This window comes from Martes martes (assembly GCF_963455335.1).
Source record: "Martes martes genome assembly, chromosome: X".
Classification (NCBI taxonomy): domain Eukaryota; kingdom Metazoa; phylum Chordata; class Mammalia; order Carnivora; family Mustelidae; genus Martes; species Martes martes.
The window spans coordinates 26,771,750-26,789,102 of NC_137897.1; the positions used below are offsets into that span (position 1 = coordinate 26,771,750).

The window sequence follows — 17,353 nt, forward strand, 5'->3', positions numbered from 1 at the left end:
TCCCTGAACTCACATGCAGGTCTGTGGGAGAGTATGCAAGTACCCTTCTGAATGTTTCTATTTTTTTCAGTGAAATGGGAAGCAAGTAAGAAAGAAGGGGGAGGAAGAGGAGGAGGAGGAGAAATAGGAAGCTAGTTAATTGCCATAGAGCAAGGAGGGAAGAAGAACTGGTAGATATCTGAAACATCTGTGAAAAACATTCCTCAGAGGTGTGGGGCTATGAATGCATTAGAAAAATGTAACAAGATTACTAGTCAGCACCAAGGGGCTACTTGAGGCTTGCATTCATGATTTCCAAGTGACACTACTCAGCATGATATGTGTTTTCCTTCAGCCATATTTATTCTTCCCAGTGCAGGCACAGCATCATCAGGAAAGTGAAACTGACCTAGGTAGGGTGCTGTCACATGGATATGTTACACAAAGACAGGAGAGGACAAAGGAGTTGAGAGAAAACACAAGGGGTGCTTTTGATGATGGATTACAGATAGCCAGCATATAGCACAGTCTCTCTTGAATAAGAAAGGAGAAAGAGAAGAGCAAGTGCTTCTCTAATCAGAAACTGGTAAAATTACTGAGTTACGCATTCCACTAGGATGGAAGAATTTTGAGGCTGGAGTACAATGGGAATGAGCTGGAAAGGAAGGTACTGATGACTGCAGAGTGGAGTACCTGAGTTTGATACTACGGAGAATGGTTTGGTAATGACAACGTCTACATTAAGAGGCTGGAAATGGGCAGCCAAGGTAGAATGGAAGAGAAAATCACTGGAAGAGCTATCAAAGACCTGAGGGCTTAGGAACTGGAAGCATCATCTGAGAAGATTCGGAGATCTCCAAGAATTATGACAGAATGACAGTAAGCCAGCTGTTAAAATATTTAAGAAATAGTGAAGAGGGACCCAGGGATCTGTGGATGATTACACCTAAAAGCCGTATTGAGTAGAAAAAAAGACAGATTTGCAAATCATCAGAATGGCATCCTTCTAATTTCTCGATCCAGCATTTCTTGGTAACTGTTTATTATAAATTTATAGCTACTATTAATTAAAATATATAATTATGTACTATTTACTTAGAAATGACATATATTTTATAATTTTATACATGCAAATTTATTTCATGTCCATTTATTTTATTTACCAAGCTTGTACATAGTGGTTACTCTGTGCTAGGTACTAGGCTACACACTTTACAAAAATTAACTCATTTGGGGCACCTTGGTGACTCAGTCTCTTGAGCATCTGACTCCTGATTTTGGCTCAGGTCATGATCTCAGCATTCTGGGGTAGAGTCCCCACGTCAGGCTATGTGCTCAGCGGGGGATCTGCTAGAGGATTCTCTCTCCCTCCCCCTCTTCCTCTGCCCCTCTCCACTTTTTTTCTCTTTCTCTCTCTCTCTCTCTCTCTCTCTCTCAAATAATTAACCCATTTGATCACAAAATTCTTTAAAAGTAGGTGTTAATATCATCACATTATAAAGACTGGGAAACTGAAGCACAGAGAGAATAAGCAACTTCTTCAGGTTCACACAAGTAGTTTCTGGTGGGGGTAAGATCTAAACCGAGGAAATATGGTTCCAGAGCCCCGGTCTAACACACCATATTTTGCCTCTCTACCCATAAGAAATCCTTCTCCATCTGTAAGAATTTTAAATTTTATTAGTCAAGCATTTCAGGGAAGTGGGTGGACAATATTTTCATTGTGAGATAGGAGATTTCTTATATAAATGATATCTTTATTTTGCATAAGTAGTTTATATGCCCAGTTCAAATATCCCACTTGAATTCCAGATACATTTCTGATTGTCTACTTCTCCAATATAAACATGACCGAAATGGAAGTATTTTGTTCAGTTTTATTCCTTCCTTAGCCCCCAGTCTTTCTTTCATTAGGTAAAGGCACTATTGCCAACACTGTCACTTCAGACAGGAAACTGAATACACTTTGATTCCTCCTCTCAGCCTCCTGACTTGAGGCAAGCTCTCTTTACCAACAAATATGTCATCTCTCACAGGATATGATCAAATGAAGAAAGTAATGTGTCATGTTAGAAAAGCAATAATGGTCAAAGATGGGCATGAGTGCAGAGGCCCTGATAAAAAAATATAACAAGAACTTGCTTAATTGGCAAAAATAAGAAAAAAAAAAGACTATGTTACATAATGTCGGGAACACTGAGTGAAGTAAGCTTGCTGGAGAAAGACCCTGAAGGACAGAGTTTCAACAAACTTTGTGTCCCATAAGCAGTTTGGTCCACTCTGCCCACAATAACATATCCCTTCCACATGTTAATTACTGTATAATGGGAAAATAACAGATAACTAAAAATAAACAGTAATGAGAGACAGAGCAACAAGTATTGAAATCATCTCCATCTCTATGGAAGAACTTGGAAAAATACTGGAAGAGGTTTGGACAGTGAACCAAACATCATGTCACAAGAGGATTATGTATTTCAAATTCCTTTATGTCTCCCGACCTCCACTAGCGCCCTCCCTGTTCTTTGGCAGTATTACTTCCTACCTGGAAAACAGCAACTCTCACCTGCTTCCACTTGTGCCCCTTCAAGCTATTCATCATACAACAGAGTATAGAGCAAAGTTTTCAACACTTACTTTAGATGATGCCACTTCTCTGTCTAAAAGCCTAATAGCTTTCCAGTGCACTTGACATGCATACTAAATCCTCAGTGTGACTTATGAGACAGTTCATGACCTCTTTCCCAGCAGCCTTCTCCTGGTTCATGCTGGTCCACTTAGAGGCTTCCCTTATGCTCCTTATGCATAAGGGAAGCCTCTAAGTGGCTCATGTATGCTCACTCTTCTTCTCTCTTCTTCTCTCCCACCTTGGTCATTTCTCCCACTTCATTCTGTTTCGAGACTTTCCCTTGTCCCCCAGGGGCCAGGCTCTTTGCACTTATCAGGCATCAACTTTAATTCCACCTCTTCAGAAAACACTTTCCAGATGACCCAATAAAAAGCAGGTTCCCTGCTCCTTTAGTCTCATTCAGGGCATTCTTATTGCTTATTTCAGAGCATTTGTCAACATTAAAATCGGGCATTTGTGTGATATTATGTTAACTCATTTACTTTCCATCTTCTGTACTAAACTATACCCTCCATGATGATAGATATGTATTATGTTTATTTTCTTCCAACTTACATGTTATAAAATGTTTAATAATACATACTGAAGTGAATATTCTAATAAGTAATGAAGAAATAGTAAAAATATCTAAATAAATTATGTATTTGCATGCATATGATTAGTTTTCTTAATAACTATATAATACAATAATGTAAAGATATGTATAATTATGAAACTCCTTCCCTCCCTCCCTTCCTTCTTTTGAGTATGGTTCACTAATTTGTGAGTTATTTTAATAATGATTATCCTTTATTTAAGAAATAACTAAAATCTTGATTTTTTTTGACTACAAAACTTTCAGAATTTAAAATGTCAACCATCTTATACCTACAAAATTAAATCATGGGATCTCAAAGTATCCCTAAGTATATCAGGCATTTGGGCAATTTTGTCTCTAATTATTTATGGGTTTTTTTCCAGACTCTGCCATCTAAAAACAAATGAGTTAATTTTAGCCCAAGAAAGAACATCACACGCCATTTTGTGTGTAGCCATTTCTGTAATGCATAGATTTATTATTTCTTTCTGGTTTCCTCTGAAGCCCTGAATTGGGCCCAACACCCAAGCTTGGCTTCACTGCTTGGGAAGACTGCATTGCCTTACTTGTCTTCTTGAGTGCATGACACATGCTTAAAGAAGCATAGGTCTTTTGGCAGTAGTGTCAGAGCATTGCACAGTGTGATATTCCAAGGAGACCCACAGAGATGTAAAACATTCTAGAATGGGTTGAAACCATGGATGGGATCCATGGAGTTTTTGTTACACAGCTGGCAAATTTTACAACACTTCCCTTAAATGACAAGTCTGTGATATATTTTATAGCAGAAAGAAGGTCTTAAACAAGGACATTTCAAGACCAGAGATACTTTAAAAATTATACTTCTCCAACATGTAAAAAGGTCTCAGTAATATTGTTGACTTTATACATCTTTTTTGCTGTTGTTTTCCCTCTTGCTCTAAATTGGTGGTGTTCTTTCTATTCATCCATTAGAAACATTCAACAAACAAATACCTTTCATACTGGCCTTCCAGGAAAATATAAATGGTATAATCTATTATCTAAGTAGTATTTTTTTTTTCTGAACATCCCTTCTAGAACTGGCTTACTCCAGAGAAGACTGCATGCTAGCTGACCCAGGGCTATCTCGTCTGTGACTTAATAGAACTGTTGAGCATTTTGCCTTGCCTTCTCCTTTTCTAAATTCTTCCCTTTTTGAAATTTAGTGTTTGCCTTGTGGCGTGATTTCTTTTCAACTTTTCAACTTTGAAAGGTTACTTAGAAATAACCAAGGACTGACTGCCTGTAATACACATAAGATGAAACCTCTCATTAACTTTAAAAAGCTACTGGTGTATTGAACAATAATCACCGCTTCAGGTCAAAATTTCATCTTTTGAATAAGAAGTATTATATATATGGTACTTACATATATAATATTTACTTTTCCATAATGTAATCTTGAAATTGAAAATCAATGTCTATAGAACTTTCTGCTGTATAAAAGCGAGGACTTTGGATGTGATCGTAGGTTATTTTGTGTTTTATTTCCCCCACTGAGATGTTAACTATTTCCAATCTTAATTCATTTACTGAAATAAATATAATGAAGAAGCCAAGCTCGCCTATCTTGATAATCAGAAGTGAAAATTATATTTGTACACACACATAGATGAGTCATTCATTTTATCCCTGCGTGAAGTCTACAAGGTTAAAGTACGTTCTGCTAATCCAATTACTATTATAAAGTTATGCACTAGAGAAAACATTCAATGAAAATCATGCCTGAAAACGGGACCCAGGACCTTACCGTTCAGCATGTTCTGTCTTCAAGAAGGTCACCTTAGGATTCCAGTAAGATCAAGAAATACTATTTAAAATTGCTACTCTAAGAGTGTGTTTTTTTTTTTTATAGTAGACAAAGGCTAGTTTGAACTCACTAGACTTTAAAGCATCAACATATTCAGAGATTAAACTTTCAAAAAGGGTAGTAGTCAAGGGAGACATTAAGAAAATCTGACTTAATTAAGTAGAGACAAGGCACAGTGAAAGAAGCTGTTCGTACCTGGCGACACACGTAATCCCACTGAGTGTTAAGTTCTCGGAGTTCTGTCTCAAGGCTGCTGGCAAACTCTGGCTCTGCTTCAGTCTTCAGCTTTTGTGCACCTTCATTGACACTGTTGAGACTGGGCTGAATCGTCTGAATATCATTGACTAAAAGCTAAGGAAATAATTCCATGTAAGCTAAAGCAAATGTTGCTATAACATACTAGAAATGTCACATAGATAGGAAACATATAACCAGGACTCAGGACATTACCCATGAATTCAAGCCTTTATTTCTTAAAAGATTTGAAAGAATTTAAACTCTGATACACACCCACCTATAGATATAGACATATCTATCTCTCAGCCTTGCCAACACTGTTCAGTGGTTTTCCTGGTGTGAATCAAGTAGGGAATTATCTATATTCTACTTAGATCAGACACAAAAAGAAAGAAATTTAATATTCCTTGTTAGAAAATTGTGTGAAAACGATGGGCTTTATACATTACTATTTTTGAAATTATTTTGGTTTTCAGATGCAAGATGTTGCAGCAATTGTTTATAGCATGATGGGTGTGAAGGTTATTTGTAAGCTGGGTTTGTTTTCTTTTTTCTTAGCTTGTATTTGCAAAGAAGATTTTTTAAAGAGCTAGATTACTTTCTTTCCACTGCATGACAATGGTATATTGAATATTATTTCAAAAATCCGTATTGTGTAATATTATGTCCAGTGCAATATGCCTGGACAGAGCAACACAGTATGACTAATAATCTGCAATAAGATATAACAAATAACTCAAAGGCTTCTTTGCCTTTAGATTAAACTGTATTTTATAGTAAAATAATCTTCTGAGTGTTGAATAAAAGATAATGATATTCTGTTCTTCATTTATTTAACCTGGTTTCTCAACATTGGCAAAACTATCATTTTAGACCGGCTACTTCTTCTTGTGAGAGGCTCTTCTGTCTCTCTATGATAGAATATGTACAGAGCATTCCTGGCCTCTATCTACTACACACTAGTAGCATGAACCCCTTTCCAATTTGTGATAAAAATTTCTCTAGAGGTTGTTAAATGTCCCTCAGGGGAGCAAAATCACTCTGGTTAAGGACCACTGATAAAATCAAATCGTAACTTCCATATAAAAGTCTTCATATGATAAGGGTCATATAAAAATCTTACCCTGCACTGTTTCAGCTGTCTTTTCAGAATTTCTGGATCCCCAAGGGCAGGCCATTCCTCCTTCAGGAAAACATCAACTTCAGCCATCCATTTCTTCAGAGTTTTTATGTGATTCTGGAATCAGAGACCCATTTTAAGCCATACTGGGTGCTGATTTCTCTTAACACAATTCATCACAGTGATATTTATGAACACAAGCCCAGAAATAATTCCTGTGTTTGAAGGATGTCTCTAAGTAGCTCTTCAGGAAAAGAATATTTTTACTAAGACTGCATTTTTATGGTCTACAGTATGAGCACTGGTGTATGAAGCCTGCTATTGTTAAAAATAAAAAATCACTACCAAATGTGGTTTTATGATGTTACTCTTGAGAACATTAAATCATATCCCCCTCTAGAGAAATTTTAAGTTACAAAACAACTCATAATACTAACAATGTGTCCTTACAGTACATAAAACAAACTATGAACAATAAACTCAATGTAATGGTGTCTTTATAGCCTCCCTAAACCTGAACTTCCACAAATTGTTTTCTACAGTTGACAGTTTAAATAGTCCCTCCAGTTGGGAACTTCTCAGAACACAAGATTTTGTCATCTTTGAAGAGAAAACCTCTGATTTTAATTTCCTATTTGCCTGACCAGGTTGAAGTAATGATCAGGAGAAAAATGTCAACTTTTATCATTTATAAATAGCCAAGTACCTCCCATTATTCTTTCACATATTGCTTCCCCCAACTCCCTGACTGCTTTTTTTTTTTTTTTTGGCTACTTTTCCAATGTGTGATTTTTGAGCTCCTTTATTTCCCACACAATTCAAATCTGCTGCCCAGATGTGCTATTTCCTCCCTTCTTAATTAAATCTCTGTTGAAAATGTGTGCTTCCCAGAAGGCTACCCGTTCAATATGATTAATACTAATGCTTTTTAAAAGCATTTGACTAAATCTAAGAACTTCAGATTTCAACATCATCATCTTGCTGATATCTCTTGAGTCTGGTTTCACATTTCTAAGATCTAGTTCAGATCTTATTATTGGCTCCTTGATTACTGCATTAGCTCTTTTGCTGTCTGTCTCAATCTTTCCCTACTCTAATCCATTCTCCACATAGGTGTCAGTATTTTTCTTCACTCTGCCTTCTTCTTATCACAGTGATGCTTTGAAAACACAAATATTATCATTTCTCTCCCGCTTTAAAATAGCAGTAACAGTTCCAAGTTCTTATTTTTAATCCCATTACCATTAGGTTGTAATTCATATTCTAAAGCATGGCATCTGGGACCATTATCTACTCCTAGATCATTTTGCTAATCATATGCATTATTAATCTCCAAACATATTTTTGTTTCTCCAAGACTGAACCCCTTCTGGCTAAGTGAATATATGGTTTCACTGTGTCAGGTACCTTTTTTCCTTCTTTATCAGCTGACTGAATTGTACTTGTTCAAGGTGTAGCCCAGATAACCCATGTTCCAAGAACATTGCATAGCCCCTTTGCCCAGTTGATGTTGGATTTCTTTTCTGCCTCTTGTAGTAATGTTTACCATACTCTTTAATTTACTTCCTGTGTTGGCTGAATAATGACCTCTCTGAGATGTTCATGCCCTCATTCTTGGAACCTGGGAATATGGTCCCTTACCTGGCAAAAAAATACTCTGCAGATGAGATTAAATATTTTGAAATGGAGAGGTTATTCTGGGTTATCTAGCCAGGTCCAATGTAATTAAAAGGGTCTTTATTAAGAGGGGGTCAGGAGTGTGACATATAGAGAGAGAGGCCCTAAGATGCTGTGCTGCTGACCTGAATAGAGAAGATGCAGATATCAGAGGAGAAATGCCATTTTCCAGAAGCTAACAAGGACAAGGCAACAGATTTTCTGCTAAAGACTCCAGAAAAGACATAGCCCTATCTACTCCTTGATTTTAGCCCACTGCAGCTGATTTTGGACTTCTGACCTGCAAAACTGTAAGACAATAAATTGGTGCCATGTTCAGCTACTAAATTTTCAGTAACTCATGACAGCAGCAATAGGGAACTAACACACCTATTCCCTTCACTAGAATGTGGGCTCCTTGTTGGCAAAGACCATGTATTTATACCCTCTTTAACCACTGGTCCTGGAAAAAATGGGTTTACACATGTGTGTGTGCACATATATTTATATGTAGAGATATGTTCATATGTATGTCGTACTTTATGGATTGTTTTAGGACTCATTCTTTTGGTTTCTAAAAGGTAAAAACAAACAACAACTAATAGCTGCACTGGGACTTCAACCAGAAGTATCTTATTCATAATGCTTTTCATTATGCCATGATGCTGTCAAAACATTAATATTCTTCACAATAATTCACCCCATAAGAGAGGTATTACCTATCTCAGTAAATATTTTAGACTTTAGACTAGAATGTAATTGTTGGTTTACCATTTTCAGCTTGGGTGATTAGGAGCACAGTGGCACTATTTAAAAGAATTAAGTCAGTAGGAGCTGGTCTCCAGAAGGTAATGAGGTCAAATTTATAAAAACAATTTTAGGCAAAATATGCAGATAAAATGATATGACTATACTCCATGGCAAATAACTTTCTATCTATTCATAAACTAAGTGATATCTATATTTTAAAGAGCAACCAGGCTAAAGGAAAGACTGGTTTTGAAAAATATTAAGCTAAAAATATATTTAAGTCCCATCAGTTTTGTTGGCAAAAAAAAAAAATAATAATTCTCAAGAAAATCTAGAAAGGGGAACTCTTAACTACTGTTTTCTTAAAAGAAATAAGTAAGATACACTCATTTGAGAAAAATGGGTGTCTTTTGATCTTATCACTCACTTTGAAGAACTATAGAGGTTAAATTTCTATTTGCCTTTAAATTTTAGAACACATCATTAGGGGAGAAACAAGCCAGGAAAACAAATGAATACAAGAGTTCAATCTTGGATTACCTGAATTTTTCGAAGTTTAGCCATTTGCTCCTCTAGCTTCTGGCACTGTTCAACCAGCTGGGAAGACAGCTTCTTCCAGCGGCCCTCAATTTCTTCAAATTCTGATTGATACTTCCGGCTAATATCAGACAGCGGTGCTTTCTTTGACATCTCTTTCACAGTGGTGCTGAGATAGTTTAGGCCACTTTGTTGCTCTTGCAGAGAGCGTTGTAAAGCCTCAAATTTAAAAAAGGAAAGTACACATATACTAATTGATGAAAAATAACAAGTTTCATTGCACAGTTTCACTTACAAGTTTCACTTAAATGTATTTACAGTGAAAGCAATGTGATTCAAACATCTAAAAATATAGATGATGTGCCATCAGTTACAGAATAATTAGGAGTAACTTAAATTCTACTGTTTACCCTAAGAGTAATTGCACAGAAATATTTTATTTAAAAATCTATGCCTCTTTTAGGAACAATGTCAAAAATAACCCTAACTATATCTAAATGAACCAGAGTTCTAGCACACCTGATTTTATTGCATCATGTCTAGATATTAATAACTATATTTATAATATAGTTAGGAAGTTAATTCAATTACACCAAGTCTTTAGTAAGACAACTTCTAACACTCTCTAGGTAAAAACATAACTAAATCATATAGATAGAAGGCATAACAAAACTGAGTAAGTTATCAGACGGATGGCCTACAAATGCCAATTAACTAAAGTTTCACATTTTTTACAAGACATTTTTTTTAGTGTTATAATGAAATTCTGGGATAATTTTGGGGAGAATTTCTAAAGTTGGTTTTACAATTACCCTGTGTAACCTATGCAATAGCTTATAATGGAATGTCTATCTTTAGGGTTTTCCTACTTGCTATTTATTACTTTCTAGTTAAAAAGTAATAAAGGATCAAGATAAAACATGGAAAAGTTACCCATTTATATATGATTTTACATAAACTTTGTGTTTCTCTAACTATTGAACATGTGAATATATTATATACACACATACACAATCATCCCTTCTTTTATAATGGGATCTATAATATTCCCCAAATATGCCAAATACATACCTTTTATAGTTATAATATGCCTACTTCGCAGTATTTTAATTTTTTTATTTTGCTATAATTTTACTTCATTAAATTTGATTTATTATTTAGACAATATCTAGCATACATATAACTACATTTCGAGCTAGGCCTTTTATTTTTCTGAGTCTTTTCCCACGTCATTAAGTATTTTTCAAAAACATAAATTTTAATGGCATCTCGGGTTCATTTAAGCATTTCCCATTAATAACTCCACAAATTAACTTCTAATTTTCCACCTCTGTAAATTATGTTTATAATCTCCCCATCTATCTACCTCCATCTATTTTTCTATTTTTTCATGTGTTCTGATTACTGCTTAAGATACAGGCTTCATGAAAATAGCATTCACGTGCATATCGCAATTAATTATTTTGTACGTTATCAGGAAGTATTGAAAAGTTTTCTCAGTAAAACTTTAATTCAACTTATATTCCCACCAGAAAGTGAGAAGGCAGTTCATTGCTGCCAGACTTGCACTTATTATATCTTTCTGTTTGCAACTTAGATGGGAAAAATGGTATTCCATGTTATACATTTGTATTTCATCCTTTATAGTTTGAATTATAAATTTTCATAGGTGTAATGGTTGTTTATGCCTCTCTTTACAAATTACTTACTAATGATTCTCCCTTATTCAGACAATTTTTTTTTCCATGGTCTCATCTTTCTTTTAAATTGTCTGGTATTTTTACCATGTTTGCAATTGTGTCCATTGATTTGTGTGCTTCCCTCTTGTATGTTTTAAAAAATTTTACTCAAAAATTTCTCCAAAATTTGTCCTTATTAAAATGTTTTTGAACTTTTTAATATATGTGGTATTTTGTTTTGTTGTAACATTTGACACAAAGTTCTAATGACATTTTTTTAGCTACTTGATACAATTTCTCAGTAATAGTTATAAGTAATTTTTCTCTTCAATGTTTCTTCAGTACAAGTATACTCTTCTACTCATCTACATACCATTTTGTGTATACTCAATCTATTCTTCTAGTTGCTATATTCTTTGTACTCTTTTTAAGCTTTAGTTCTATTAAGTCACTATTCTTCAAAGTAAATTTTGGAATCATTCCAAGTATTAAAAACAAGATATAAAAAAAAAACAAGATCAAATAGTTATAGGTTGTTTGATGTGATAGTAGAGGACACAGTCAGTCTAAATAGGGCAATATATAGTGAGAAATGTTTAAACAGAGATTTCTTTGAAGAAATAGTTGTAACATAACTTTAAGAAATAATATTTAATTCTTGAAAAAGAACTCTTCATATAAGTTATTTTTTAATTTTTTCTTAGTTCTCAAAATGTACACATAGCTCCAAAATATAACTAACAAATCTTTCTTGAGTTAAAAAATAAAACGTGATTGCATACAACACAAACTTTTCAGAATTAGCAGGAAAAATATTCTGAAACCTCCTACAATTTTTTTTATTTACCATATTAGTATTTTTTCTATTACTTGATATAAGGCTACTAAAAATGTAAATAGAGCTCAAAAAATAGTTGTGATATTACATAAGGCTAATGTTTAAAATTTATTTTATAACTACACAGATTTTACCACTTTATGTATGGAAATGTGAAAGGAGTTCTAAATTAGCAAGCAAAGGGGGGGATAATACCACAACTTTTATAATAATCAAAATCATTGTATTTGAATATAATTACTAAACAAAAAAGAATATAATTCATACACAGACCATGTCTCTTCAAAGAAAGAATTTTTGTCTTATGGAGAGAAAGCACAAATGCATAAAATATTACATTTTTAAAAATCTTATCTTCACTTTTCCAATTGCAAACTATCATACCTACCACAATTATTTTATTTCTATTATTTTCATATTACACCAATGTAAAAAAAAAAGGTTACACCAATGTGACTGTTTGATAAATGGTATCTGCACTACATTGTTTAAGACATTCAAATATTCACAGACCTGTAACTCTCCGAGTCTCTGTTCCATGATGTCATATTCAGTAACAGTGACCTGAGGTATAGAGAGTTTGGTTTCTGACTGGTGGATCCATGTCAGGATGCTACTCATTGTCTCCTGATAGCGCATGGGTGGCAAAATGTCAAAAACTTTATCAAAAGGCAAAAGAAGAGAATCATTTCATTATTTTATACTTTGTCATTATGTTTTCCTAAGTTGTTAGCAAACTAAATCACACTTCTAATTACAAATACCAGCAAGTTGTGAAAATGTGAAGATACAAGATACAAATTAGAATGTGATGATGATACTGAAGATAAAATCCTATTACATGTATGATACTTGGACAGAAACTATACACACACATACACACACACACACACACAAAACAATGAATCCTCACATCAGACTTGGAAGGTTTATGCTGTTAAAGCAATTTTTTTAAGGTAATGAAATGACAAAACATAGAGGCTAAGTAATGTGCGCATGATAACAGAGATGGTACTTGGAGAAACCAAGGAGAGTTCATGTATATTGACTTTGAAGGCTATTCTTTGTGTGCCAGCATTTGCCTTTGCAGAAAGTATCATTATGCACAGCAGTTGATATTTTAACTACATCATGTCACTTATTTTATTAAAAAATTCTGTATGTTTAATATGTATCAGAAACTCTAATAATGATTATCCATATTATCATTCTTACAATACACCTGTGAAATAAGCATTTTTATTCTCATTTACAGCCAAGGAAACTGAGGCTACAAAAAAAGGCCAAGTAATTTGCTCACATGCAAGAACCTAGTAAATAGTAGAGCCAGGATTTTAAACCAGGTTTTTCCAGTTTCAAAGTCAAACCTACTACTTAGCAGCATACTTCCCTTTATATATATATATATATATATATATATATATATATATATATATATATAAATTTATGTATAAATATAAATTGGGGAATAAAAGTATAGGTATAAATTAGGGAATGAAAAATACATTGAGTACAGTGTTTGTGTGTGTGTCTGTGTGTGTGTGTGTACATAGTTATGTACAAACTTTAAACCATATGTGAATATATGTGTATATATACTTTATACAAGTATAATTGTTTACACAGTTAAAACTGTACCTTCATTAAATGAGAAGAAAAAAAATTCAGATTTGTCAGCTTATCAATAAAGTATTCAGGTAACATAAGCATGGCAGAAGTATAAAACAGTTAATTTATGAGATATTATGATATTATAGATTGTCCATAACTGTCCATAACTCGGTCAGCATCCATCTATGTACAGAATTCAGGGAGGGAGGGAAGAAGGAAAATGATAGATATATAGATAGATAAATGCCATAAATTTAAAGAACCCGTTGCTTTTTAAAAAGCACAATTTACATTACACAGTCTCAGCTTTCCTTTAAAATCATGATAAAGTATTGAAAATCCAGGCCATCATTACATGTGGACACTGTTTATGGTATTGCATAGATGGAAATTCTTATTCCATATTTTGATTCAGAATGTTCGGGTACATTTCTTCCTTTGCTATCTGGTTCCCTAGTAAACATTCCAGGTGTTTCACAGATGGATTGCATTAGGGAGGAGCTAGAACTGAAAGAAGACCTACCAAGTTCATAGCTTCTGAACTAGCTATCTCATTGCCCACATGTAGGTTCATCAATCAGGAAATACTTTTATCTGAAAAGCTATAGTAATAGCTACCCAATGGACTCTAATATTACCCTCAAGTCTGCCTCTGTTCTGGGGGAGGTCTTGATATATTCTCCCTTCTTTAGACTCCTTCTGTGTAATAAAAAATCAACTGTTTGTGTCTCTGAATTGCTGATGATTTTTCTGTATAAGTGCTTCTAATCTGTATTCAGGTGCAAGACATAAAGTTCTCCCACTGAGAGCTAAGCCAACCTTCCCTCTATTCTGAGAGGGCAGATGACTTCTGAAATGATCAAAAGTATCTTTGCATCTTACATGTAAGTTACCTAGTACATGCAAAAGCCCACATAATGTAGATACTTCCTAGCCTCTTCATACATGCTCCTGCTTCCTTTCAATCAAACACTACACTCAGTTTTTGAAAATGCAAAACTGATTTATGATGCTACATCACAGCATATTTTTCCCCTGGAATCATGCATTCATTGTATTCTATTTTTTATTTAAATTCAATTAACACATAGTGTATTATTAGTTTCAGAAGTATAGCTCATTGATTCATCAGTTTTATATAACACCCAGTGCTCATTATATCCCATGCCTTCCTTAATATCCATTACCCAGTTACCCCATCCTCATTTTGTTTCCTATGATTAAGAGTCTCTTATGGTTTGTCTCCCTCTCTGATTTTTGTCTTGTTTAATTTTTCCCTCCCTTCCCCTATGCTCTTCTCTTTTGTTTCTTAAATTCCACATATGAATGAAATCATAGGATCATTGTCTTTCTTTGACTGACTTATTTTGCTTAGCATTTTGCTCTAGTTCCATCCACGTCACACAAAAATAGACCTAAAATGGATGAAAGATCTAAATGTGAGACAAGAATCCATTAAAATTCTAGAGGAGAACACAGGCAGTAACTTCTTTGACCTTGGCCACAGCAACTTCTTGCTAGATGTCTCCAAAGGCAAGGTAAACAAAGGCAAAAATGAACTACTGGGACTTGACATCAACATAAAAAGCTTTTACACAGCAAAGAAAACACTCAACAGGGGCGCCTGAGTGGCTCAGTGGGTTAAAGTCTCTGCCTTTGGCTCAGGTCATGGTCCCGGGGTCCTGGGATCGAGCCCTGCATCGGGCTCTCTGCTCGGTGGGGAGCCTGCTTCCCTTCCTCTCTCTCTGCCTACCTCTCTGCCTACTTGTGGTCTCTGTCTGTCAAATAAATAAATAGAATATTAAAAAAAAGAAAGAAAACACTCAACAAAACCAAAAGACAGCCTACAGAATGGGAGAAGATACTTGAAAATGACTTATCTGATAAAGGGCTAATAACTAGAATCTGTAGAGAACTTATCAAACTCAACAACCAAAGAACAAATAATCCAATCAAGAGGTGGGCAGAAGACATGAATATATAATTCTCCAAAGAAGACATCTAAATGGCCAACAGATACATGAAAAAATGCTCAACATCACTTGGCATCAGGGAAATACAAATCAAAACCACAATGATATACCACAGCATAAAAATTATCAATACTGTTTCATTTTTCTAGAATCCTCACACATGGCTCATATAAGACTCCCTAGACTATCCACCTCTTCAGACTCATCTTTCATCACCCACTTCCCTCTGTGTTTCAGGGAAATAAGACTTCTCTGCTTCTGAATTAGCCATCACCTACTACCCCCCTAGTCTTATAAATTCCTATTCATCCTCTGGCTTCTGTGTTAAGCAGTATATTCTCAAGGAAATCTTTGCTGACCTTCCCAGTCTGGATAAGTTTCCTTAGTAGCAGAGCCTTGGCCTTGGCCTTTTCTGTTCAAGCACTCATCTCAATTATAACTATAAAAACACCAGCTTGATTTTATGATTAATGGCTGTGTCTTTCCCCAGTTTATAAGCATAATGCCAGCAAAAAGCATGTGGTTTTAGCTTAGCGATCTATCCCCAATGACGAGTACAGTGTTTTGCAAGGAATCAGTATTTGTTAAATAAATAACTACATGGCGGAAAATGTAAACAAGAATGCCTTTGCCAGGAACACAGGAGAAAGCCAGTATTTGGTGAAGCTCAGAATGTGAACAAGAGGAGAATTTAGACATTCTTCTTATCCCACCTACTGAATCTTTCTAATCCCCATGCGAGTTTCTAAAGACTGAGTAGCTTAAATTGACTTTGGTTATTCCTCATCTCCTTTCTCACTTCGTGGTTTCTAGACTACTAAGGTAGACTTTCTTTAGTTGCAATTTTTCCTAATGCAATTCATTTGTAAATTTACAAGGTGTTAGTTGGGCAAAAATTAACAAATAAAAATTAACAAATATTAAAGAAAATGTATGCATTGAATCTCATAGTGTATACAGAATGTGTGTGTGTGTGTGTGTGTGTGTGTACATTTTGGTTTTCTTCTGGAATTCTTTTGAAAAACAACAAAATCATGTCCACAACTGTATCACTTTGGAACAGAACAATTGATAGAATAACAATTTTTATTATATCCTGACCAGTAATGTTAGTTTGTGTCTATGGAAATATGACCACCACTATGTCAAAAAAATGCTATATCTCTCTATTTGTGTACCCATACATACACATTAGAGAAATACATGTATATATTTAATATATTATATATCATTTATTATTTCAAACTATTTATTATCAATTTCAACCTATGAGATATATTTTAAGGATGCAATAATTAAGAGAACAGACTCTCTGCATTCACTGATTTCACACTTTACTCATGGAGTCATATAATATTCTAATACAGTTTTGATCAAATTGTAATTAATTTTATAAACAAAAAATAGAGTGCTATGACAGTAAATATTAAGAACATCATATATAAACTGGGAGCTCATAAAAATTAACTTTGGGCAAAGATGAGGAGGAGCAAGATTTAGCTCTGCTAGGACTTCTGGGAGAGTATGGAGGGCTCTGAGGAGGAGAATATAGTGTCATTTTCAGAAAATGAAAGGTCAATATAAAGCGGGGAGAATATAAGCATGAATAAGACTGTGACTCTAAGTAGGCAACGCCTTTTACGTACCTTCAAACTAAGAGCAAAAGGAAGCCATTGTATGCATTACACAAAGAAGTGACATGGTTAGATTTTCCGTAAGAAAAATCATTCCAGCTAAACCATGGAAAATAGAATTCTCAGTGTCAAGAATGGATGAAGGGGAGGCAAATTAGTGGTCCAGCAAGAAATCACAGTAGCCTGGACTAACACAATGACCATGAATATGAAAAGGAATCTGGATGTGAGAACTATTTTGGAGATAAAATCACATAAGCTGGGAGACTGAATAGAAACAGGAGAGGAAATGAGTGAGGGAC

General features: G+C 34.6%; 1 protein-coding gene across 2 annotated transcripts in view; it reads right to left on the reverse strand.

Annotated features, from left to right (window-relative positions):
* DMD (dystrophin) overlaps positions 1–17,353 on the reverse strand; it is a 2,068,501-nt gene that overhangs the window by 1,329,918 nt on the left and 721,230 nt on the right. For both annotated transcript variants that reach the window (XM_080795194.1, XM_080795193.1), the window contains exons 22-25: positions 12,347–12,492; positions 9,320–9,535; positions 6,377–6,490; positions 5,212–5,367 (exon numbers count right to left, since the gene is read on the reverse strand). In XM_080795194.1, coding sequence (XP_080651320.1) covers positions 5,212–5,367; positions 6,377–6,490; positions 9,320–9,535; positions 12,347–12,492 — 632 coding nt within the window. The remainder of the gene's footprint in view (positions 1–5,211; positions 5,368–6,376; positions 6,491–9,319; positions 9,536–12,346; positions 12,493–17,353) is intronic.